The sequence below is a fragment of the Artemia sp. Qi Xiang Cuo genome, chromosome 7 (assembly GCF_049724085.1).
Source record: "Artemia sp. Qi Xiang Cuo chromosome 7, ASM4972408v1, whole genome shotgun sequence".
Classification (NCBI taxonomy): Eukaryota; Metazoa; Arthropoda; class Branchiopoda; order Anostraca; family Artemiidae; genus Artemia; species Artemia sp. Qi Xiang Cuo.
Window position 1 is genome coordinate 22,906,719 of NC_142800.1, and position 24,376 is coordinate 22,931,094.

The 24,376-nt window shown below is 33.8% G+C and overlaps 1 protein-coding gene across 1 annotated transcript in view; it reads right to left on the reverse strand.

Moving 5' to 3' along the window:
• Window positions 1–3,539: 3,539 nt before the first annotated feature.
• The window catches only part of alc (5'-AMP-activated protein kinase subunit beta-1), a 30,574-nt gene continuing 9,737 nt past the window's right edge, over window positions 3,540–24,376 (reverse strand). The window contains exons 2-6 of the mRNA XM_089092098.1: window positions 21,919–22,109; window positions 14,996–15,089; window positions 13,063–13,180; window positions 10,061–10,185; window positions 3,540–6,671 (exon numbers count right to left, since the gene is read on the reverse strand). Coding sequence (XP_088948224.1) covers window positions 6,525–6,671; window positions 10,061–10,185; window positions 13,063–13,180; window positions 14,996–15,089; window positions 21,919–22,109 — 675 coding nt within the window. The 3' untranslated portion in view covers window positions 3,540–6,524. The remainder of the gene's footprint in view (window positions 6,672–10,060; window positions 10,186–13,062; window positions 13,181–14,995; window positions 15,090–21,918; window positions 22,110–24,376) is intronic.

The window sequence follows — 24,376 nt, forward strand, 5'->3', positions numbered from 1 at the left end:
GGTCACTACTACCAAAAAATTATTTTTTTTTCTGACAGACTTAATAAAATTAACGCCATGGGATTGTTCCTTAGCACAATAAAGTGCCTAAAAATTTATTCATCCCTTTAGCTAATTGATCTACAGGCGCCCGTAAGCGGGATTTTAGGGGGGGGCTTGCCTGGTCTAATCGGCACTTTCAATGCTTCATAATAGAAATCTGAAAAGAGAAATATAAGGCAACGTCATTCGGTCGGGGGGGGGGGGGGCTGCCCCCCTCTTATGGGTGCCCTTGTCTCTTTCACTTGCACGCGATACTAAGAAATCATTAAAAGCTGCCATTAGATAAGACCTAAAGCCTTATTAAAGCTATAGAACTGTGGTTATTAAAAATGGTTTTCAAAACGTACAAAGCCCTTTTAGGTGTAGTTAATTTGTCAGGTTTTGTTCACCTCCAGAAACTTTGCATCATATTTTTACAATCGCTGAGTCTGATAAGTAGGCTATTTCTTTTTCTGATCCATCCCCTTCCTCTTATAAAATTATTCAAACGAACCTTAAGAAATGCCTGAACTCCCCGTCTTGATGGAAAATCTTATATCAATCCGATAAATTTTCGATTGTACAAACCCTAGACTGAGTACAACCAGTTGTTAAACCACACTTGTACATCATGGGATGATTGAAAACAGTGATAAGCAAGCAACTCGTTACGCAATGATTTTTAGTCCCCAAAATTTTGTGTCTGGCACCACTTCTTCTTAAAAGAACAATCTTTAATTTCCACTTAATTTTGTGTAAGTGCCACCTCCATTAATTCAATGAGGTACCCTTGCATATTGTTATATTCTGCATTATATACTTCAGGACTGAACCATTATAATTTGAGCAACAATAATCGTAAAAAATAGTCATTATTTTTACAAAACTAGGCTTTTATGCAGGCTCGTGTATTTTAGAGAGAATATTTTATACTGTTTATGAACTGCTAGTATTTAGAAGCATATTTCTTTAATACGTACATACTTAGAACATAGGAAGCCCAAAGAACATCAAAAGTATACAAAAGCCGCAGACTTTGGAGAATACAAAGGCTTCTCTGGTGGTATTCAGTCATAGCTGGCTACAAATTAGGGATCAGTCTTAAAACATGATGTTTAAGATTACAAAAAGAAATCTAAATTACAAAAAGCTCCCTGATGAATAAGATATTACCTTCACTCATTTAAGTCAATAGTAAAATCGTTAATTGTGAACACAGTATAAATATAACAAAGTATGGAAAATTTGGTTCATAAAATGGACACATTACAGCGCGCGGAAAGGGAATTTTCCCTTTGCGTCACAGCAATAGCTTCATTTGCTACTTGGCACTCCCATCGCAATGGGCTAAAAATGTCTCATTGCGCACGCACGAAGGCGGAGTCATGAGAAATGTGCAAAACTGATCTGTCCCAAAAATATTTAATGGAGAAGATGTGAATTTCCCATACTGTATAATATTTATGTTGTGATAGTGGAATGGTAAATTGTCCCAGACTAATCAAACGCTAATGATGAATTATCTTAAATAATTAAGTAAGAAACGAGTCAATTTGACAGCAAAATAGAAACACTGCGCCATTTAGAACGGGAATACTATTATAGTCTGGTCTTGTGCCTCTTGAAGGCTGTACTGGCCGAGGAATGATTAGTACACATCCCCTTAAATTTTTGTCAAACTAATTCAATCAGCTATTGCGTCAGAGCAATAGCTTCATGTGCTACTTGGCATTCCCATCCCATATTTTAAATAATTTTAAATAAGGTTGAAATGGATAGGACATATTCTGCAGATGAAGGATGACAGACTGTCAAAAATTGTCCTGGTTGACCAACTGTTTACAGCCAAACAAGAAATAAGTCATCCCAAATGGGGTGGGAAGATGCAAGGAAAAATTTAAGGGAAATGGGAACTTCTTGGGAGGGTGTAAAAAGGGAGGCTTTAAATAGATTGGGTTTGAGGAGGAGCATGTGTAGCTGACAAGCTTGTTTAGCATGTGGAGCATGTGTAGCTTGTTTGGTATACTGACACGCTCACATTAAGTTAAAGCTATTTAAAAACAAAATTCACCGCAGCGTGCAGCCGGAGCAGCACGAAGCTGTACTCTTGGCTATGTCTTGACTATTATAATCTGGTCTTGTGCCTCTTGAAGGCTGTACTGGCCGAGGAATGATTAGTACACATCCCCTTAAATTTTTGTCAAACTAATTCAATCAGCTATTGCGTCAGAGCAATAGCTTCATGTGCTACTTGGCATTCCCATCCCATATTTTAAATAATTTTAAATAAGGTTGAAATGGATAGGACATATTCTGCAGATGAAGGATGACAGACTGTCAAAAATTGTCCTGGTTGACCAACTGTTTACAGCCAAACAAGAAATAAGTCATCCCAAATGGGGTGGGAAGATGCAAGGAAAAATTTAAGGGAAATGGGAACTTCTTGGGAGGGTGTAAAAAGGGAGGCTTTAAATAGATTGGGTTTGAGGAGGAGCATGTGTAGCTGACAAGCTTGTGTAGCTTGTGGAGCATGTGGAGCATGCTTGTGGAGCGTGTGCAGCTTGTTTGTTATACTGACACGCTCACATTAAGTTAAAGCTATTTAAAAACAAAATTCACCGCAGCGTGCAGCCGGAGCAGGACGAAGCTGTACTCTTGGCTATGTCTTGACTATTATAATCTGGTCTTGTGCCTCTTGAAGGCTGTACTGGCCGAGGAATGATTAGTACACATCCCCTTAAATTTTTGAAGAAAAATTAGGGTCAAACTTATGTCAATGCGCCAATTTTTACATTATAGTAAAACTGAAAAACCCCTGAAGATTGGAAAACTACAATGATCTAACCCTAAGTACAGCGAAGGTGGTATTTGCCGAAAAATGATTATTATGTCCTGGAGTGTGCCCAGAGAAGAACCTATAGAGTTCTTCTTCATAATATGCAGTTCTTACTTCATAATATGCAGAATAATTATAATTAATACATCTTTCATGCAGCTAAGCTTTATCTCCACTTATTTCATTGTTTTTCCACGTTTTCTTAAGGAATTTATAAATTTTTCACAATAACATTTGTTTAATTTTGAAAAGTCTGCTAAATGCAGCACTGTCAACTCAAGATTCTTGCTGTTTTTTCAAAACAAAACGCTATCCATGCTTTTTTTCTTCATAGAATTGTATTCAGTCAATGGACTTTTTCATGAATTTCGTGTCAACGCCACTGTCCGGTACAGATAAATTTTGTGCAGAGCGATCTGTATCAGGGATGATTCTAAAATCTCTAGTCATATACCTTATGTCCCTTTCAAGATTTGAGAGAAAATCAAAGTTGAATTTATGAGTCAGGTTATCAGTTTTGAAGCTAAAATTAATGCGCCCATGAGAAACTGAATACTACTAAATGAAAGTGACATTTTTCATAGAGGTATTTTATTTACAAATCATGTGTCGTTGCCAAAAGGTGATTAGTATACCTCCTTTTCACTATTCAGGGGACAATAAAAGGTTAAATTTTATAGTCAGAGCGTCAATTTCACCACTAAAATAAAATTAATATGCCCTTAAGAACTGGAATACTACCATGATAATGTGAGCATTAATAATCGTCTGAGAAATATTTGTTGGTCGAAATTCATATTTGGAACAGAAAATGTTACAAGTTATTAAGCAGTACGAATATTTCACAACATATAAATTATTGAACATTATAAAAAAACAAGAACACACAATAGCATGAAATATACCGCAATTGTAAGACACAAAAAGAGTCTAGAATTATTATCAAATAAAAACATACTTTTTCATGATTTTTTTTTTTCACTAACGTACCTAAAATGGAACAAAAGAATTGACCCACAAACTCCTGTTGTTGACACTGTTCATTCCAAAACGTTGCTAACAACATCCATATGCCTACTGAAACATGTTTCATTCTGAACTACAAGAAATATTTCCTAAATTAAGCCTTAGCTTTGGTCTTCCTAAAGAGAATATTCCTGATTTATCACAGCCTTTTATTCAATATATATCATCAAAAACACGTATTTCAACAAAAAAGGAAAAGAAACAAAAAAGGCAAAAGAACCTTGTAGTCCAATGGACATAGTAAATGACTCAAACCCCGATATAGCGTTTTTCCTGGGATTATGCTAAAGATAGTGTACATTAAAATGGATAAAAAATTGCCGATTTTTTTGAAAATCTGTCAATAATTTCAGAAAAAATTTGCCCTGAAATATTAAAGTTGCAGTTTTAAAATTATGTTTAATTTTAGGAGCTTTTTACTAATTATGTTTTTTAAAACTTATTCCTATGAGATTCAGCAAAACTACACATAAGTAAACAAGAGCCTCCCCGAATAAAACGTTAGATCTTAAGAAAACATAACCAAATGTAGGAGGGGGGAGGACCAGTTAGCCATTATAAAATAGAACTAGGAAGGTATTTTTCAGTCTAGGAAGGGAATTGCCCCCCCCCCAATTGGCACATTTGAATTTTCTTAGTTTCTTGTAAACATTCATGACTGTCACTGGCCAAAGGTAAACATTTTTAGCTTTATCTCGTTAAAGCCCCGTCTTGTGTGTCTTTATCTAGATTGCAATGTTGTCCTTAGCATATATCAACCAAGTAGTAAGAGAAACTGATGAGAGAAGAAACTTAAAATATTTTTCGAGAAAAAAAATAACAAGAATGCCTTGTAGCGTTACACAACAAACTCATAGAATTAATCATAATACCTAAACAAAGAAAAATCTTCTTTTAATACATTTTAGTTTTAGTTTAAAGTAGGCCAAGGATAAAAGATAATTTGACAAATAAGAGCACAGCTGGTATGTTTATCTAAACAAAAAAGTAACCTGCCTAGCCCTAATTATTTTATAATCAATAAAAAATAGTTTAATACCAAAAACAATCTGCCTAATTCTAGGAAATTTTACGTTCGGTTTAAATTAAATTAGAACCTGAATTGATCACACATTTTAACAAATTAGTTTTTTTCATTAGTATAGTTCTTCTGGAGTTTAATCTCCAATCAGCTTCTCATATTCTTTGGTCAGGGCACGATATTTTTGACCAATTCAAGAGGATACAAATTCTAATGGTCGACAATTATTATACCTAGACTAAGCACGTTTGATTCAGACTGTAAATGATCCCAATTCTAGCAGTATTTAGCTTAATTCTTTAATTAAATCGCCTGGTCTCAAATATTAAGATCTTGTCTCCAATATACGAAGGACTGTATACCGAAAGGAATGGACCTTCTAAAGCTCCTTTCTAGTGGTTGCTTTATACGAGATCTTTTTTTTTAACAGTAAATCAAACTTTTAGAAGCAAAACTATTTACAACAAGCAGATGAATTATAAAAAACAATACAACGCAAAGGGACAAAATTCACTCTATCTTTTTCTTTCCTAGGAAACGGGTCCTGCCCCACGCATTACCCACAGCACAAACATTTCATAACAGAAAAATTTGACTGGTCACATCTTCCCTTAACACATAGGTGCTATTCTTAAAAAATTTAAGACTTTGCCGTCAAAAATAGTAGAAATGATCAAAACTTAAAGAACGCAAAATGGCTGGTAAGAGTTGAAAAAAATAAACCAATAAGGGTTTTTGAAAACTGCATGTTAAGCTTTTACTGGTATATGATACTATTAGTTTTATTTGACACATTTTTTATCCTTAATAATATATAACTTTTCAATCAAGTCTGGAATACTTTAAGACTTATAGTGGCTCAAAACTTTTTCATTTCAAAGCATATTTTTTAAGCTCAATTTTAGCTCATATAAATGCTCTACTGAAGACTATTGTTTCCTGAATTAATGACTGTTCGATATTAGATAATGTTTTCAATTTGAATAAGTATAATTTTATCCATTCGATTTAAAATAATTGACACCATCAAAATACCAAAACGAGCAACCGCTTGGAAAATTGCTTTAGTTAAGCTTACTTTGCGAAAAGATAATTAAGCTGTGAAAACTAGCGGTCGTTAAATTAATGGTAGTAACATTACTAACGAAAATATACAAGTAAAAAAAACACAGAATTTAAGAGACTTTGAGCCGAACCCTACTCACCCCCCCCCCCCAATTTTCAATATTTTCCCATTATCTTGTTAGAGTGCTCGTTTTATATTTCCCTGTTTTTGCTTTTTCAAATTCAGTCACTCCCCCAATATGTTGTGCTCCTCCAAAATAAATTCTTATGTACGTGCGAGGCGAAATGCCATTTTAACAAGTTAAATTCTCTAATTTTTTAATTAAATCTTTAGTTTTAAATGATAGTTAAAATCTAATGGCACTAAAATTCAAATTAAAAATAAACAGGAGAAAATGGGGGAAGAATCAGATCTGGGCAGAGTCAATAGAAAAAGAAGAAAGAAAAGATATCTCATATTGTCAACAATTATTATCTAACTTAAAAACAACTGTAATAAAAGGCAGCTAGATCTTTTGCAGTCACACACAAGCCAACAGAAATAAGGTTGTTCTTCTATATGGGCTTGTAGAGCAGTGATGTCACGAACTTTTTCCTATAGCGATGGGTGGCACTCAGCACCATAACGCCATCTTTAATTGACAAAGCATAAAGATGGTTAAGCATCACATGATTTGGCTCCGGAAGAAGTGTTGGTTCGCACTAAAGGCAAAAAGCCAGATAATTAGAGACAAACATTACTATAAGTTAAAGCTAACTATAAGTTAACTTTAACTATTTAACTTATAGTATAAGTAAACTATAGGTTAAACAAAGCTACAGTTTCTAGCCAACTATCCGTTTTTGAAACAGCAGAATTAGGCAGGCTGAGATGGAGGATAAGCTCGACAAGCGCCAATGCTTTACAAAAGTAAAACTTTACAATAGTAAAGCTAAACGCTGAGAGAAGACGATAAATTCTGTCAGGAGAAAAATAAGCAAATGACTTATTCTATGTGGATTCTGGAATGTTTGTTGGATTGAAAGCAAATTTGTCTTTGGCCTTCTTAGAACACATTTAAACACCTCCTTTGGGAGGTATACACGTTCTAAGGATTCCTATGAACACATATGTAAAAATACTAATAGATTACATTTAAGAGTGCATAAACAGAAACTATTCACTTATTTTGAACACATTTTCGCCGGCCGAAGAAAAGAATTTTTTTTAAACTCTTATCACAAACAGAATAGAACTGAATATTTTCTCAAAGAACTTTTTATCGGACGCCACAAAGAACAGCTGCTGAAGTCAAAATCTTCTTTCAATCTAGAGTCAGTTTTGGACGCGAGTGGACTGAAAATTTAGCACATATGACGAAGCGTGAATACAAAAATGTTTACTTAAAATACATTGAAGAAACAAAAAAGAACAAGAAAAAGAAACAAAATTAAGAAGAAACTTAATTGATAGAAAAGAATACAAAAAAAAAATTATTATTCAATCTGGTCAGGTTGTGATCATTCCTTTTTGCCTTTCAATTAATGACATACTCATATCCCATTTTTCAAGAATAAACTTGTTAAACTCTCGTGCAAAGAAATCAGGATTAAGAAGGCGATAGCCTCTATCATATACAGGATAATTCATATCCGTTTTAAGATTTGACATCGCTCTTTGCTTTCATTCGAAATAAAGATTTTTTGTTTATATTGAATCGATTTTAGGAGCGCAAGTTCAAAATTAAATAAAGTTAATTAGAGTTAAATTAAATTAATTACCCATAGAAAAAATTTTAATCTTGAAGGTTTGGAGAAAGTGACAAAGAAAAGTGCTTCTATCTCAATCAGAAATTGGACCCCACGGAAAACGGGAGTAAGAGTTTTACTTTCGTATTTACCCCCCCCCCCTCTACCTCCAACCCCTCACATGAATCGATGTGCCGATCGATGAAATTGAACTTAAAGAAATTAGAGTCAATCGAAATTGAACGGAAATAGTTCGAACGAACTAAAAACTTAAACAGAACATATTAAACTAACTAGCCAAATTAAGAATCTTCATCGTCACGCTGCTTACTTTTACTAATCAAAAATAAGAGACTAAAAACATACAAGTACCACCCATAACAACCCTGAAAGAGGGAAAGTTACAACTTTAAAAAATAACACATCTAAGTTGTTTGAAGTAACCTTTTTGCTGCTCTCCAATGATAGCTCTTCAACGTTGAAAAGAACATGCAACCCATAACAATTTTTGGGATCGGCTTTGAGGCGATTTTTTTTTTTTTTTTTAGCTCGGTCTCAAATCTTGGTCAATATTTGTGTTAGAAGAGTTTCCAGATAGCAAATAAACAACCTTACTTCTAGAATCAGATTTTCATCCTGGCCCCAAATATGACATTTATTTCCATCGCAAATTCAATTTTAAGTTCTTTATGAACCCTCAAAGTTGATTCTCTTATTTTAGATGTGGATTATATACCTGTGTTAGCGTCAATTTTGTTAAAACCGAATTACCCGCAAATTGAATAGACAGTGACAATATCCAGAATCATTAAATGCATTGGAAGTATATAACATGGGCTAAATATTCGGGTAAGGTTAGAAAGCTTGGGTTAGGTAAAATTAAATTTGCGGCGGAAACGAATGTCATATTTTGATTCAGGACAAAGTTCTGATTCTAGAGGTAAGTTTGTTTCTTAGCTATCTGAATACTCCGTTATTACCACAGTTCATATAATTATCCAGTAAACTTATCACAGATCATTTCTGGTCTTCGTTCTCGGTGCGAACAAAAAGCTCATCCCACTTCTTCGTGCAGTTATTAATAGCGGGTTTCCGATTGTTTCGCGTCTGACTTGTCCACCCGTGAAAAGATCTGACGCCGCTTATGTTTCTACGTTCTCTGGAGCACTCGCACCCCGGTCCGGGTTTTTATAATGGGTGAGATAGGGAATGATCATACTGGATAATTATATGAACTGTGGTTATTACAAACAAAAAAGATTTTAAAGGGTAAAGCTGTCATTCTTATCCTTTTGATCAGGTATACAAAAACGGTTCAGGAATAAAATTAAACGAAAAGTGTTCACAAAAAATTCTGGGTAGAACTCAGGTGACAACGCAATACTTTTCAAATTTCATTGCGCGGAACTTGTTAGCCGAGGGACCCTTAATCTGGTCTAATCCAGACCAAGGTCTAGATCCAAGGCTGCACACAATCATACGGATATTACTACCGTAAAGTCTTTGAGAACTACGAACAAAATACCCAGCATGGAAAAGATAGGGAGTAGAGGATTAAAATAAAAACACCAAACAAATAATCCATGTATCTCAGTGGGCGCGCCTGATACAAAGTTCGGTTATTTTTTGAACAGACATTGCGCGCTGCCATTTTATTCCATTATTTCTTTTAGTCTTTAAGAAAATAAAAGGATCAGAGCAGAGGCGGTTTCAAGGGACGGACAGAGGGGGCACTTGTACCAGACGCAGAAATTTTAAGGGTGCAAAATTTCACAGAAAAATGCATAATTATTAAATAATAAATAAATAAAAATTAATTAATTGACGTATGGACGGATAGATGATAGACTCATCTATCAACAAGTGAAATCATTTTTATAAAATCCTAAAAAGGCTTATGTCATATTTGCCTCTCAATAACTTGGACTATCTGTCTTGGCTTTTTCTACAATTAGCCATGGCTTAATGCCCGTAACTACTTGATTTTGAATTAAAAGCCATGACAAATTGTAGAAAAAGTCAAGACAGATAGTCCAAATAAGTGACAAACAAATATGGCATAAACCCTTTTTAGGATTGCATAAAAATGATGTCATTTCACTCGTTGATAGATAAGTCTATCATCCATCCGTCCATACGTCATTCCTAGGGCAGAACTAAGGTAGATTAGAACTTGAAATTTTATTATAATTGAAATTTTTTTTAATAAATGAAAATTTTGTCAAAATTTGGCGTAAAGATTTTGTGAGAAACAGATGTGGGGGGCACTAATCAAGATTCTGCCCTGGGCTCAAGAGAGCTAGAACCACCACTGGAACAGATAAGCTCTAAATTTATGCACAACAAATACATAAACAACTTACTGAGATCGGAGTATCTTTGTTGAGGATCACATGCAACAAGTGAGGAGGAAGAACAGGGGGTCCTCCTTTTTCGGATGGCCTATGCACAGGAACCTCTTGACAATATTCCGTATTTGGCGGAGATCCTAAAATTATCAACTGAAAAGACTCAATCTTTTACGGGCAACTGCAACAGCTCCCGATACAAAACCAGAGTAAAACTTCACTGTCTTATTTCACACGGGTCTATCTTAACTTATTGATGTCAAGTTAAATATTATGGAAATCAAAGATGATAACACTGCTAAATTAAAGAGACAGAGCCTATATTCAGTTACGTGAAAAGGCAAAAGTCGCTTTTACAGGAACTGAAGCTACAAGCAAAGAATACCCCTGTTTTTGGTCACATACATACAAAAGCCTTAGTTTTATTGCAAATCATTTATCTAATCATACATCATTTAACTATTATCTTGCAAATCAATTACGCAATAAATTGTCACTAATTTATTTATCTAAAAATAACTTCAAAACGAACTGCTGCTCCTTAAGCTGAAAAGAACCAACACTTTAATATTAACCAAAAGTATAAGAACTTACCATCAGCAGCCATTCAGTCATAAAAGGGTTGTCTACCCTTCCACCGAAAGGAGAGCATCTTAGGGAGGGGTTTAGTGGTAATTTCCCCCAAACTCTTCACTTTCAGACTTAAGAGGGAAAGAATTTAGAAAAATACAGCCTAAATAATAGTTCTTCAATTAAATAGCAAGCTGAAAATCTTGTTGATTTTCAGATAATTCGAATGAACAGCTAGAGTAGCGAAACTAGATGAAAATATTACTTTTCAGTCAAATATCTCTCTAAAAAAAGATAGATCAAGATAGTTAAATCAATCACATTCCCCTTTATCAACTTGAATGCATGTTTGCTAAATAGCTTAGCTTGGTTTCACTACGGGTTTGCAGACAAAAATAGTCACTAAGGTGAGCCACCTTGTGAAGACTAGAAAACACATTTTGCCCCCTTACTCCAAACCCAATTAAAGACTACCCTTTGAAACAGCACCTTTTTTGGGAGGAGTTTAATTCCTGTTTCTAATCTAAGTTTTCATTATTCATGTTATCCTAAAATTATCCTTGTTGCCTTCCCTTGGCGGCTGTTGTAAGTGATATTTATTTTTAAGTGATGAAAGTAAAAAATTCAAAAAAATAAAAAAAAATAAAAAAGAACTTGGCAACAGAAAAAACCTATCTTTTCTCTAGATTTAAAGAACACTTGTAAATATAGAGTGAAGAATTCCTTAAAAAACGAACTTTTTTCCATTGGTCTTTGGACGACGTATTCATGAGACGATTCCTATTTTTCTTTCCTATATTATTTATATTCAAGACTAATGGAAAAGTACATCAACTAGTTTTTCCCTTCCTCAAAAAATTGATATTTTTCAACACAAAATATGTACATGTGTAGCATGCTCTTTTCAATACACGACGTAACACTTCTTTAAGTTGTCATATCATATTATTAGAGATCTTCATAATAAATGTGTTTAACATTTAACCTTTCTAATAGACGTTTTATATTCAAAAAAATGTTTTTTTTTTTCACAGCATGCAATCATGAATCGAATTCAAACATAAAAAGTCAGAAAGCAAAGTACCACAATTACAGGTAATATAATACCTAGTATAATACCTATAAATACCTAATATGATATAATAATAATATATAATATATGATAATATAATAATCTAATAATATAATAATAATAATATAATAATATATAACATACAATAATAAAATATAATAATATAATATATAATAATATAATAATAATATAATATAATACCTATAAATCTAAACTATCATATTACAGGGTTTTTTCCATCTTCTATAATCTGCCTGAAATTTAGCTTTTTCTTGATTTGCAATATTGGAATAAAGTTACTATTTTGGCCTTGCTATTAATTTTTGCTATAAATATTAAATATATACTTCTTTAAAAGAAGAAATAAAGAAAAACAGAAAAAAATATAGTTTTTTACAATAAATTATACCCTTAGTTTATCCTTTGAGTTTGGTCATGGTATTAATTTTTAATATATAAGCTACAAATTGTATTTCTTTAAAAGAAGAAATAAAGAAAACAGAAAAAGAAGAAATAAATATGATTAGTTACAATAAATCACCCACACAGTTTATCCTTGAAAAAAAAAACTGGCAAGGTGGCCGAATGATGATTTAAAAAAACTGGGAACATAAGAAATACATAACAAACATCTACGACTCCTACCTTCAATCCAAGAAGCTAAACGACACATCCCTACAACCTTCAGTTACCGCACGGTATTTCCAACAAGACAAACTCAAGGTGTTCTCTTACAATTACGAGATCTATACTTCTTTAAATGAAGAAAAAAAGAAATAAATGTGATTTGTTAGAATAAAGTATACACAAAGTTTATCCTTCAATACTGATGATTTTCCTAGAACAAAAAAACAAAACAAAAAAAACGTTATCGTCATGATGATGTAAAAAAATACCGTGAATATAAGAAATATATTAGAGACATCTACGAGCTCTGTTCTTCGTCTACGAAAACCTAGAAGCTAAATGCAACAAGTCTTTACAACCTACTGTTAATGTACAGTATTCCCTGCGAGACAAACTTAATATTAACGGATCAGAAACAAAATCATGTTAAACAATTATTATTAATAAAAATTATATTAATATCTATATACAATTTTTTTTCAATTTTTCATTTTCATAATTATTGTAATATAATTAAATTAATAAAATTAAATTAATAATAAATTAAATTTTCATAACAATTAAAAAAATTCATAAAAATTTTTTCAAAAATTATTGTTTAATACAATTAAAATTATATTAAACAATTATTTCTTGCTAAGATTTTTGTAAAATCACAACACTGACAATAAAGCCTAGAAAAGAGAGTAACTACCATAACTAGAAACTAGCCTTAGAGAAATATTACGAAAGGCTCAAAAATGCTTACCTGAGGGAGGATGGTTGGAAGAGTGACTATCATTTTCTAGGGCTTCAAATACTTCAAAGTCACTATGCTTGACAGTGACAATATTATTCTTTGACCCTATTTCGTTGTCTTTTGTCGGCTAAAAAGAAAATAAACGATATTATTTCCAAAGAAGAATGACGGCAAAATTAATGGCCAAGTTTAAAATAATAACATATTGATTATCCCAGTGCCTGTGGCTGAATCGAAACTGCTGCCACGCCCAACCCTAATAATCTATCTGATAAAAACAGCCAAACTTTCGAATACTGGGGCGGCAAATCGAAGTGGTTTATCATTTCGTCGGCTGAAAGCGGTTTTGCCGAAAATAATTTTTTTTATCGAAACTGAGTTACAAACGCTATCTTGCGTAAAAACATTCTCTTTCGAACGGTCTATTTGACATTGCTGTAAAACCTCTCTAACTGCCAGTATCTTGCAGTTCTCCTTTGTCGAATCACATATTGTTTAAAGGGCGGTTTTGCCGAATCACATACAGCATGGTCTGTTTTGCCAAAAGTTGCGGATTTGCTGAAGGAAAGTTGGTTTCATGTTCAGAAAATCAACGCTCTAGCTATAGCCGATTCCGAGATACAAATATCAAAATTTTCAAACTTGTTTTTCTCGTTTTTTTTGGAAAAACAGACTCGGCAAAACCACTTTCCGGCAACGATTTCATGAATCTTAATTCCGTTGTTTTTTCGGATGGTTCAACTTGCCCTTTGGGCCAAGGCCTCTGCTGTTCGTGGACACTCAGTGCTGTCTATATCAATTTAGTGATAATCTAGAAGAGCTTCAAAATAAGGTTCTGGGGAGCTTTTGCAGATTCCGGTTTACTAGATGAAGTGGAAAACTGGCCTACAAGCTCAGCAATTTTGAATGATCTCAACATCCTCCAGGCTAAATGACTCGGTCACGTTATGGATTTTTTATAGTCTGATTTTACCAGCAAGCGTTCAGCAACGAGCCTTAAATTCCAAATCAACTATTTTTGCTTAAGTTGCCCAGGAGGCTTCCCACTGGCATCTCCAACAAACCTCTAAAGACACCGAGGCTCACATATTGCAACACCATGTTTCTGGTGACACCCTTGCCCAGCAGTACACATCCACTTGTAAAAATTTCTCGTCACTTAGTTTTTTTTACATCTTTTTAACTACACACAAAGATCACGAGCCCTTGGGTTGAAAATAGTTCATTCATACCGAGCAATAATCGACAGTGCCGCCATTTAAAGGTTGCATGTTAGATATACTCAGTGTCCCAAAGGAGTATTTCTGCAAAAATTTACCTCCAAAAATGTGGTCTTAAATAATTGGAATTATTAAGCAACATTTTATGAAACGCTTCAATCACAAATCCTTTTTATTATTTAAGTATCAATCAATTCTTTTTTCTATTTCTAAGATTGGAGGGCAACTAGCCCCCCTCCCACGTCCTTTTTTTCCCCCAGGTCCTTTAATAAATATTTTGAAATAGCCATTTTGTTCAGGATAGTTAAAAGGTCCAATAACTATGCCTTAGGAGATGAGATAACCCCATCAGCCCCCGGGGAAATCGCTGCAAGTTACGAAATTTGACCACTGTTTACATATACTAGCCTATTTTTATTGTTATTTCAGGATTGACCTTTTGTCCCAATTCTATAAGACCGACTCCTAAAACACAAGGGCCGTTTAATTAGAATCAGAAGCTTTTTTAAAGGTACTAAGAAACTTTAGAGTAAATAGCGGGGTATTGAGGAGGGGCACCCCTTTTTTATATGGAATAATTTATGTTCGTTTTAAGTTTAAACGTTGCTCTTTACTTTAAGTAAAAAAAAACTTGTCTTTTTATTTAGCTGACACTATACATGTATATTTATATATAATTCCACAAAGCTAAATAATAAACAATCTTAAAGGATAAAACTAACCTCCTTTGTGTTGCATACCCATTCACCGTCAACAAGAAATTTATACTGATGTTCGCCTTCAGGGAGATCGACAATGGTTACAAAATCGCCATGACTGAAATTTTAAAACAATCATTGGAGCTAGTTAATAAAAGAAAAATCTACAAAGAGGAAAACAGTGTTAAAGAAGACAAACACATACATCCAGAGGTATGCATATTCAAAATCATAGGGTGGAGAAAGGGGTATCAAGCAAACATTTGAGAAAAAAGGGGAGAGGGGGGGGGGTAGACGGCCTGAAAATTGCATTACAAACAACAAAAGTACGAAGAACAATAGGGAAATCTTTTTGAAAGACAGTGGAGATAATTTAAATGAATATTTCGGCCCTTTGTCCAAGGGCTGTGCTCATAAAGACAAAAAAATATAAAAGAAAAAAGACTCACAGTAACAAGCGACCAATACAGCCAAAAATTGAAAATTTGTAGAAGCAGTCTTAGCATCCTTACTTCAGCAAAGTTCAACCAGGACTGATTAAAAGTAATGTAAAACAAGGCGATTCAATGAGATGAAAAAAAAATAATTTAAAAACACGTTCTTATTGCTAATCCAGCTTTTTTGGCAGCTAACCTCAAAGGTCTTTTTGTGACCGGTTCTGTGTGAATATCTATCGGTATTTTTAAATAATTTGTAAGATCATTTTTAATTAAATTTGTGTATAGAGCATTTAGTGTATATTCCCCCAAGTCCCTATTTAAGGAAATACTATTATTAATCTTAAGTCTGATTTCAATTGATTCTCGGACTACCTGCTTTATGCCTAGGTCATTGCGAATAAGGACGGAGTCATCAAAAAATATATTGTGGCTAGGATTTTTAAAAATATGGGTTACTAATGCAGAATCAGATGAAACAATAGAAATACTAGAACTTAGAGCTTTGAGTGTATAATCATTATTCTGTTGTATGCGCTTTTCCAAATTCTGGCGTGTTCTACCTACATAATATTTGCCACAATCGCATGGTATTTGGTAGACCCCTCTTTGGAGAGTAACTGGGGTTTTATCTTTACCAGAATTTAGAAAATTTATGATTCTAAAGATATTTGTGAATACTACATACAGATTATTTTTTGTGCAAACTCTTTTAAGATTTGTAGTGATTTTTGGGATGTAGGGGAGGTAAATTATGTATAAGGGCTTGTCAGAAATATCACATGGTGAACTATCATTAATTTTACGGGAATGTCTCTTTAGTCTACAATTAATTACACTATTAATAAACAAAATAGGATAGCCATTTCCAAAAAGTATGTCCTTGATAAAGTTTAATTCTGCTGTTATGTGGAAATCGGAACAAATTTTCAGGGCCCGATCGACGAGGGATACTACGACTGCTCTTTTAACTTGTGGGGGGTGGTTTGATTTAAAATGCAAATATCTATTATTTTGTGTTGGTTTTCTATAAATAGTAAAATTGAGTTTATCGAAGCTACGAAAAACCAACACATCTAGGAATGGGATTTTATTTGCGATTTCAATTCCTAAAGTAAACTGCAAATTTTTATCGTATGTATTACGGGGATCTAAAAAACTCTTAGGTTCACTTTCCCCATAGTTCCAGAGTAAAATTGCGTCATCCATGTAACGTCTCCAAAAGACATGTTTTAAAAAATACGAATCTAATGCCCAATTTTCAATATGTTCCACATAAATATTCGCCAGTAACCCGGAGAGGGGCGCGCCCATCGCTAAGCCATTAATTTGCTGGTAAAAAGAATTACGGAATTGGAAATGCATTGAGTACTTGCTACAGAGTTTAACCAAGGTCATTAAGACATCACCATCTATTCCTGCTGCTGAAGCTTCTATTAATTGATAATTTTCTTTGATTTTATTTTCTAATAACTGTTCAGATACTGTGCTATTAATATTTGTATGTACCTAAACAATGTCAAAGCTGCTTATGATTGTATTTTTTAGAATATTTACATTTTTGTGTTTTTCAGCTAAATCTACCAAATTAATTATGTATGATTTTTGAAAGATAAGTACATGCTCAAAGGCTTTAACTAACCATTTCCCAATATTAGATGTGGGGCTTTCGTACAAGCTACTATGGGCCTTAAAGGAATGCCTTTCTTATGTAATTTTAGTAGACCATAAAACTTTGGGCAAAAGCTACCACGGGGGAAAAATTTATTGTATAGCTGTGAAGTAATTTTACCATTTTGTTTTAAACTTTTTAGTTCATTTATAATTTTGTTTGCAAATTGATCAGTATGATCGTGGGTTGTAGTTCTATATGTTGTCTCGTCATTTAGATGAGAATAAATTTTTGTATCATAATCTGTCCTATCCATGACAACTAGAGAATTGCTTTTATCTGCTTTAGTTATAATAACGAATGAATCTTTACGGAGATTAGATAGTATTTTTAAGTCATACAAATTATCTGGTTTTTTATTGGCGGGAGAATTAATCTTTTTTTGATTGTTGTAAAGGGTGTCTATAAGACTAGCCCTAACTTCATCCGGGTTGGATATAGATGTGTAAAATTTGTGCACAGAGGATTCTAGAGAGGAAATTAAATCTGCTACAGGGACATGTCTTGGAAGAAAAGAGAATTTTGGAGCTTTTTCAAGAATTTGAATTTCCTTTGGTTCAAGCGTTCTAGAGGATAGATTAACAACAGCTGGTCCAGGGGTGAATCATGGAGTGTAATTACGGCTATTCCTCGAAAATTCATATCTTAGGTTGTCCAATTTCTTAATAAGTCATTCCCTTGATAAGCGGAAATCATGACTTAACAAATTTCTTTCCAATCTAGCAACCTGGCTAAAATCAACAGAGGACAAATTTTCAAATAAAAAATTTTCTAAGGATTTTCTTTCAGAGGAAATAGTATATCTTTTTTGGTTTTTTGTCTTTAATGATATGTGTTAATGTTTTTCATTGTAGTGTGCGAGAAAATTGCTCTTCGTTTCAGGTATTTAAGTGTAATCTGAATCTTAAAGACTTGGGAATAAGATTTTCAATTTTGCAAGATTCCAAGGATATCTGTTGGTTAATGATATTAGCCTGTTTTTTTTCCTATACTAATAAATTAAAAGATATCATTGGTCAATTGCTCCCCATAAGCAAGACGAAAATAGCGACGAAGACTTTTAGCGGCTATACTTTTCCGATATTTCGTCAGGATGCCGGTCCAGTTGATTAGCATTGAGGACTCTAAAAAAATGCTTTTCCTCTTTCATCTTTATTTTGTAGGCATCAGCAAATTTCAAAAACAAAACTTAATAAAACGGCATAAATTTATTTTTCAAAAAAAATCGTTTTATTTATGTAAATTGTTGTCTTTAATCATTATTAAGTTAAAATAATTGTCATGCAAGTATTAAGAAGATGAAAGAAAAGATTTTTAGTCATAATTAATTGGCATGCTCTTTAATTAAGGTAATTAAGGTACTACAAAATCAGGTTTAATATTTTAGGTAGACAGTTTTTGTGTGTTTTCTACCAGAAAGAAATAATTTGAAAGAATGTAAAACGTGAACTATGTTCCTTCAGGCTACACAAACGTTTTTATTGGCTTGGAGTGTTGTGCAAGTGTGTCTGATTACTAAAAAGTATGTGAACATTTAAGTTATCAGTGTATCTAGCGTTACTAAAAAAAATACTACAAATTTGATACATGTTAATTAAACGAAACACACTCAAGAATTACGCTTAGGTTAGATCTGAGAAAACCGATTTCATAGCCAAAAAGACAAGTGACAGAATAGATGGTAAATATATAATTTGGGCTTAGAAAATAATTCGTACTTCATAATATGTAATATTATAATATGTAATATATTCTTCTACTATAAATTAGAAGAATATCTAGATAGATAGAAACTAGTGTTGAATATAAAAAAGACTGAGATTGTCATTTTTGGAGGAATTCAGGTGAATAAAGAAGATCTTTTATTATAAAGGTGAAAAAGTATAAAGGAGCAAAAATTTTAAATATTTGGGAGTAACACTTTCAGCAAAAGGATGATGGAAAGATCATACAAAAGAGATGATTAAGAGAGGGAAAGCAGTTTCAGCTGCCATTTTAAGTAATTCAAGGCTTTCAAGTATAAAAGATCTAAAAATACATAAATATGTTTCTAATTCTAAAGTTTTATCTACTATCCATTACAGAGCTAAAATCTGGGGGCCTGACCCGGCAGCACAATTGGAATCTTTTCAGCTGCAACACTTCAGATGATCCGGTATTCGCTAAAAGTTCGAAGTCTGCCAGAAGATAGGTTAGCAAAAGCAGCTTATCTGGAGATATTACGGTCGAAACGTAAAAGATCGTGGCCATATTAAATAAAAAATGTTTTAGATGGGGTAGGATTACCTTATATTTGGAATGAGGGGCTAGGACTCTCGGATCAGGATGAGTCGTTTATGGCTAAGCTTTTAGAAAGAATATAAGACCAGGAAGTCCAAATGTGGACCCAGGTAGTTAAAACATATGAGACATTGAAGTTTTATTCCCAAGTAAAAGAGAAATTTGGATTTGAATATTATTTTAAACTAGGATTGTCGACAGAGACACTAAGGACTTGGTTTTAGATCCGAGCGAATTACCTGCCACTAAAAAATAGAAAAAATTATTTGAAAGAAAAAGGATGGCCTTAGATGCAGATGGGGAATACTCTTGCCCTAGATGTAACCTAGGTACTGATAATGTGGCCCATATTCTCGCCGAGTGCCAGCAATTTTCTCTTTTAAGGGGAAAGTATTTTGAGGGTGATAACTTGGAGTTCCCGGGGATCCTGCAGACGACTGTAAAAAGGACAATCAGACAGTTATGTTAGTATGTAAATGAAGTGTTGACATCAATGAGTGAAACTTGACTTTTTTTTTGCTAGAATAAACTTCTCAGTAAGAAGTTAGATGTTTATGTTATTTTTCTTGTGGAGTGTATTTAAGAATACTGTGCTGTATGACCTATTTTTTTGCCTTATAATAAATTTATTATTATTATTATTATGCAGAATAATTACAGCTAACACATTTTGCATGCAGATCCGCATGCAGAGCCCCCCCCCCCCCTGATGTGTAAATATTTCCCATCTATTCTGTCACTTGTCACTCGTCTTTGTTGCTATGAAACTAACCTAAACGTAATTCTTGAGTGTGTTTCGTTTAATTAACAAGTACCAGAAATTGAATAATGTTGTAAAAACTCATTATTGGGATGAAAAGGGACTAAAATGAATGTAGATGTACAAAGGTGCTTATCTGCAACAGCAGGAGTTTTATAGCATGCTTTGTAGAAAAAATTAAATAGTTTTATTTTTAGAATGAAAAATTTGTTTTGCTATCCTGTGACTCCTTTTCTTTGTGATTGGTCGTCAAAGCCTATGCACACATAGATCCAACCATTACGAAGGGGGTGCTATAGGATTTGTTTTTTTAAGCGGGGGTAAAAAAAAACCAGCAATTCTATTTTGAAGCCATGTCAGTTCTGGGTGAAAAATTACTTTGACAAACCATTAGAGAGGAGGAACTCCTCATCCCTTAAAAATATTTCGACTGATAATTTTTATTTCGACTGATAATTTTACGAATATATCGACCTGATAATTTTTATGCGATGATTAAACTACATTTTACAGCCCTTACTTCAGAATAAAATAAGTAATTTGTACTAAGTTTATATAGCTATGTCCACTTAGTGAATTAAAAACGGTAATCTGATTGCATTGATCATGAGCCACTAGATTCTAAAGTACACTAAATTACATCAGAAAGTAAAATAGAATGGTCTAATATAATCTTTAGTTAGTTTTAAGCATATCCTTGTTTTTTGCGTTTTTTCATGTTTTTATCCTATTTTTCTTTATTGGACCAAAAATTTGCCCATTCAGGGCTTGTGATAATGATTATCTTAATAAATATATTAGCCTAATAAAATATATGCATGCTTGGAAGAATAAATAAATGACATATCTTTTACAAAATAGTTTCTTTTCTACGATTCTTTTTACAAAGTAATACAATTTCTAAAACCTATTGGGGATTGACTACTACTACTACTAACAACTCACCGCAGCACCAAGCCGCTTGAGGCCAACACAGCCACTCACGCTCCTCCTCCATCCCAATCTATTCAAAGCCTTCCTTTTTACACCCTCCCAGGAAGTTCCCATTTCCTTTAAATCGTTCTTTATGACGTCCTCCCACCCCAGACGAGGACAACCTGCTTTCCGTTTAGCCCTAGACGGTTGGCCGAAAAGAAAAGTCTTCGGCAATCTGTCATCCTTTATCCGCACAACGTGCCCTATCCACCTCAACCTTTCTTTCATTATAGCCCTAGAGAGCGGTATTGAACCACATTTTTCGTACAGCATATTGTTTAAAATACGGTCAGCCAGCCGGGTAACCAGAACAATCCTTAAGCAATTTCTCTGAAAAACATCTAGCAAATCTTCATCCGCTTTTCGGAGCGCCCATGCTTCAGAGCCATGTTTGACCACTGCCATCACTGTAGCTTCTAATATCCTAATCTTGGTTTCCAGACTTATCTTCCTATTCTTCCAAACTTTTTTTAACTGTGAAAAAAACCCTGAGGGGATTTGGGGATTGACAATCTCGAAAAAATTAAGCAAATTTATATTTCATGAAACGCACAGCTGGATTCAATCCCCCCAAATTGAAACGTCATTTGTGGTAATCTTAAAATAAACTTACTCCAATCTGTAGGACAAGTCAGAAGCAAAATTGAGAAATAGACCATGCTTATTTAACAAATTACCAATAAGCTGATTAAAAACGTTGTTTTACAGAAAAAAATTAACTCAAATAAAGAGTTGCATCGATAAACATACAAAACGAAATTGAAGATTAATAACCATGAAATGAGAGTTTCATAGGTAAATACATCAGCTCAATATGGACTACCTTTTAACCATGGGTATTTTTTTCCATCCAGTAAAGGTGCCAGAAATATAGACATCTTGTCCCCCACCATCCCATTTGAAAACTGTTGGAATGACATCAATGTCAGGGCCACCTTCCATCTGAGCATGTAGAATAAGATCTGATTCATTAGCTGCAGTTTCACCTCCAAACTCTTTGCTAAGGTCAACGGCCTAATAGATATAAATATAAAACCATTACATTACGATTGTAAAATCTTTTTTAAGCAGAAACTTGACACAAGAAAAATTTGATGCAAGCACGTTGCATCAGATACATCAACATAAATTTAGGCATATTCATCTTGGAAATTATATAATATTTTTATAATTGCACCTGACTTGAAAGAAGTAATCAAATCAAAAGCCAAATATCAAACAGTTTGTGGTAACGAACTATAAGTAAGGAGAAACTCGGCCCAATAGTAACCAAAGCTCTAAAAAAGGGAATTTGATAACAATAAGTACATTATGCTGATTTTAAGTGCATAAAATTCATTAAGTTTAACATATTTAAAACCCCACCATCAAATTCAGCATATCAGAAAATCTACTGTAGAAGTTTGAATCTCCTATCCACAAAAACATGGAATCTTGTGTTTTTTTGCCAGAAGAAAGATTAGGCATGCGTGTTTACTTGTTTTTATGTTTTTCCCCGGGTTGATTGTATCAAACCAATGGTCCTAGGAAATCGGAAGAGGGCTCATTGAAGCGGAAATTAAAAGTTCTCGTGCCCTTTTCAAGTGACAAGAAATATTGGAGGGCAACTATTCCTCCCCCTTCTCACACACCTCTTTTCCTCAAAGACACCCGATTAGAATTTTGAGATGGTCATTTTGTTCAGCATAATTGAAAGGTCCAATAACTATACTTCTGGGGATGACATGACCCCCACAGTTCCTGGGAAAAGGGCTGTAGGTTATCCAATTTTCCCATTGCATATAGTATTTGTACAAGCAATAACCCCCACAATTCCTGGGGAAAGGGCTGTAGGTTATCAAGTTTTTCCATTGTTTGCACATAGTATTTGTTATTGGTAAATACGAGGAAGTTTTTCAAGAGGGTGGTTTTTCCATGGGGAGAATTTCCATGGATAGGGGGGGGATTCCCAGCATGATTTGAAAAACATTATTAAATTAAATATAAAAAAATAACGTTTTCAACTGAACGTAATGAGCAACATTAAAACTTAAAGCGAACATAATTTATTCTGTATTTGAGGGGTACTGCCAGCTCCTCTACTCCTTGTTCTATACACTGAAGTTTGACTTTTTCCCAATTCTTTAAGAGCGACTGCTGAGAGATGAGGGCAATTGAATCGGTATTAGAAGCTTTTTAGAAATTTCTGGTTGCTTTAAGTTTTAATGTTGCTCCTTACCTTCAGTTTTAAAAATTTACGCATCTGGAATGTCTCAGCGTCGGCTAAGGGCATTAAGTTGAAACTCAGCAATTGTTTAGGGAGAGAGGCGTTGAAATAGATGAGAAAAAGATATGCGTAAGGGTTATAATACGTACTTAGGAAAAGCAAAGATCTTTAAGTTGAAACTTTCAGAAAATATTTAGGGGGGGGGGATATTGAACTAAATCAAGAAACACTAAGTGTATCCAGGTTGTCAAAGGGGTGCACATACAATATCTCCAGAACAGCTGGGGGTATTAAGTCTACCAGGAATATTGAAATAAATCAAAAGACTTTAAATGTATCCAGGCTGTCAAAATGGCATAAATACAACGCATTAGGGACAGCTAAGGGTATTACATTGAAATGTTCAAGGCATGTTAATGAGATGTTGAACTAAATCAGAAGACAGTGAGTGTATTAAGGTTGTCAAAAGGGCGAATCTGCAACACTGCAGGAACAGCTAGGGGTAGTAAGTTAAAACTTTCAGAGAATGTTGAGGGGGATATTGAACTAAAAGATAGTATGTGCATCCAGGTTGTGAGAATGACATATATGCAATAGCTCAGGAACAACAAAGTTTTTTAAATAAAACTTTCTGGGAATGTAGAGGGGATATTGAACTAAATCCAAAGAATCTGTGTTCATCCAGGTTGTCAAAAGGACACATCTGCAATATCTCAGGCATGGTTGATGATACAAATTAACAGTTTAAGGGATTCGTCTGAAACTGTGAGTGAGTATTAGATGGGGAGATAACGAAGATTTTAACTTTTGACTTGGGTGGATCAAGGGAAGCTTATCAGGGACAAAAAAAATTGCAAAAATATCGCTATATTTATTCTTAGCGTTAAATATTCCTTCTTTATGTTAATCTGATAAAATTTCGCCCAAATTAAAAATACACCTAAATTGAAGTTCCAAAACCAAGGGAACCTTGACATGGAAACAAATCTAGATGCATTGATTCTTGACATCCTACTTTGATTTTATTTCAAACAAATAATCAAACAAATGATCAAACAAATAATCAGCACTCTTT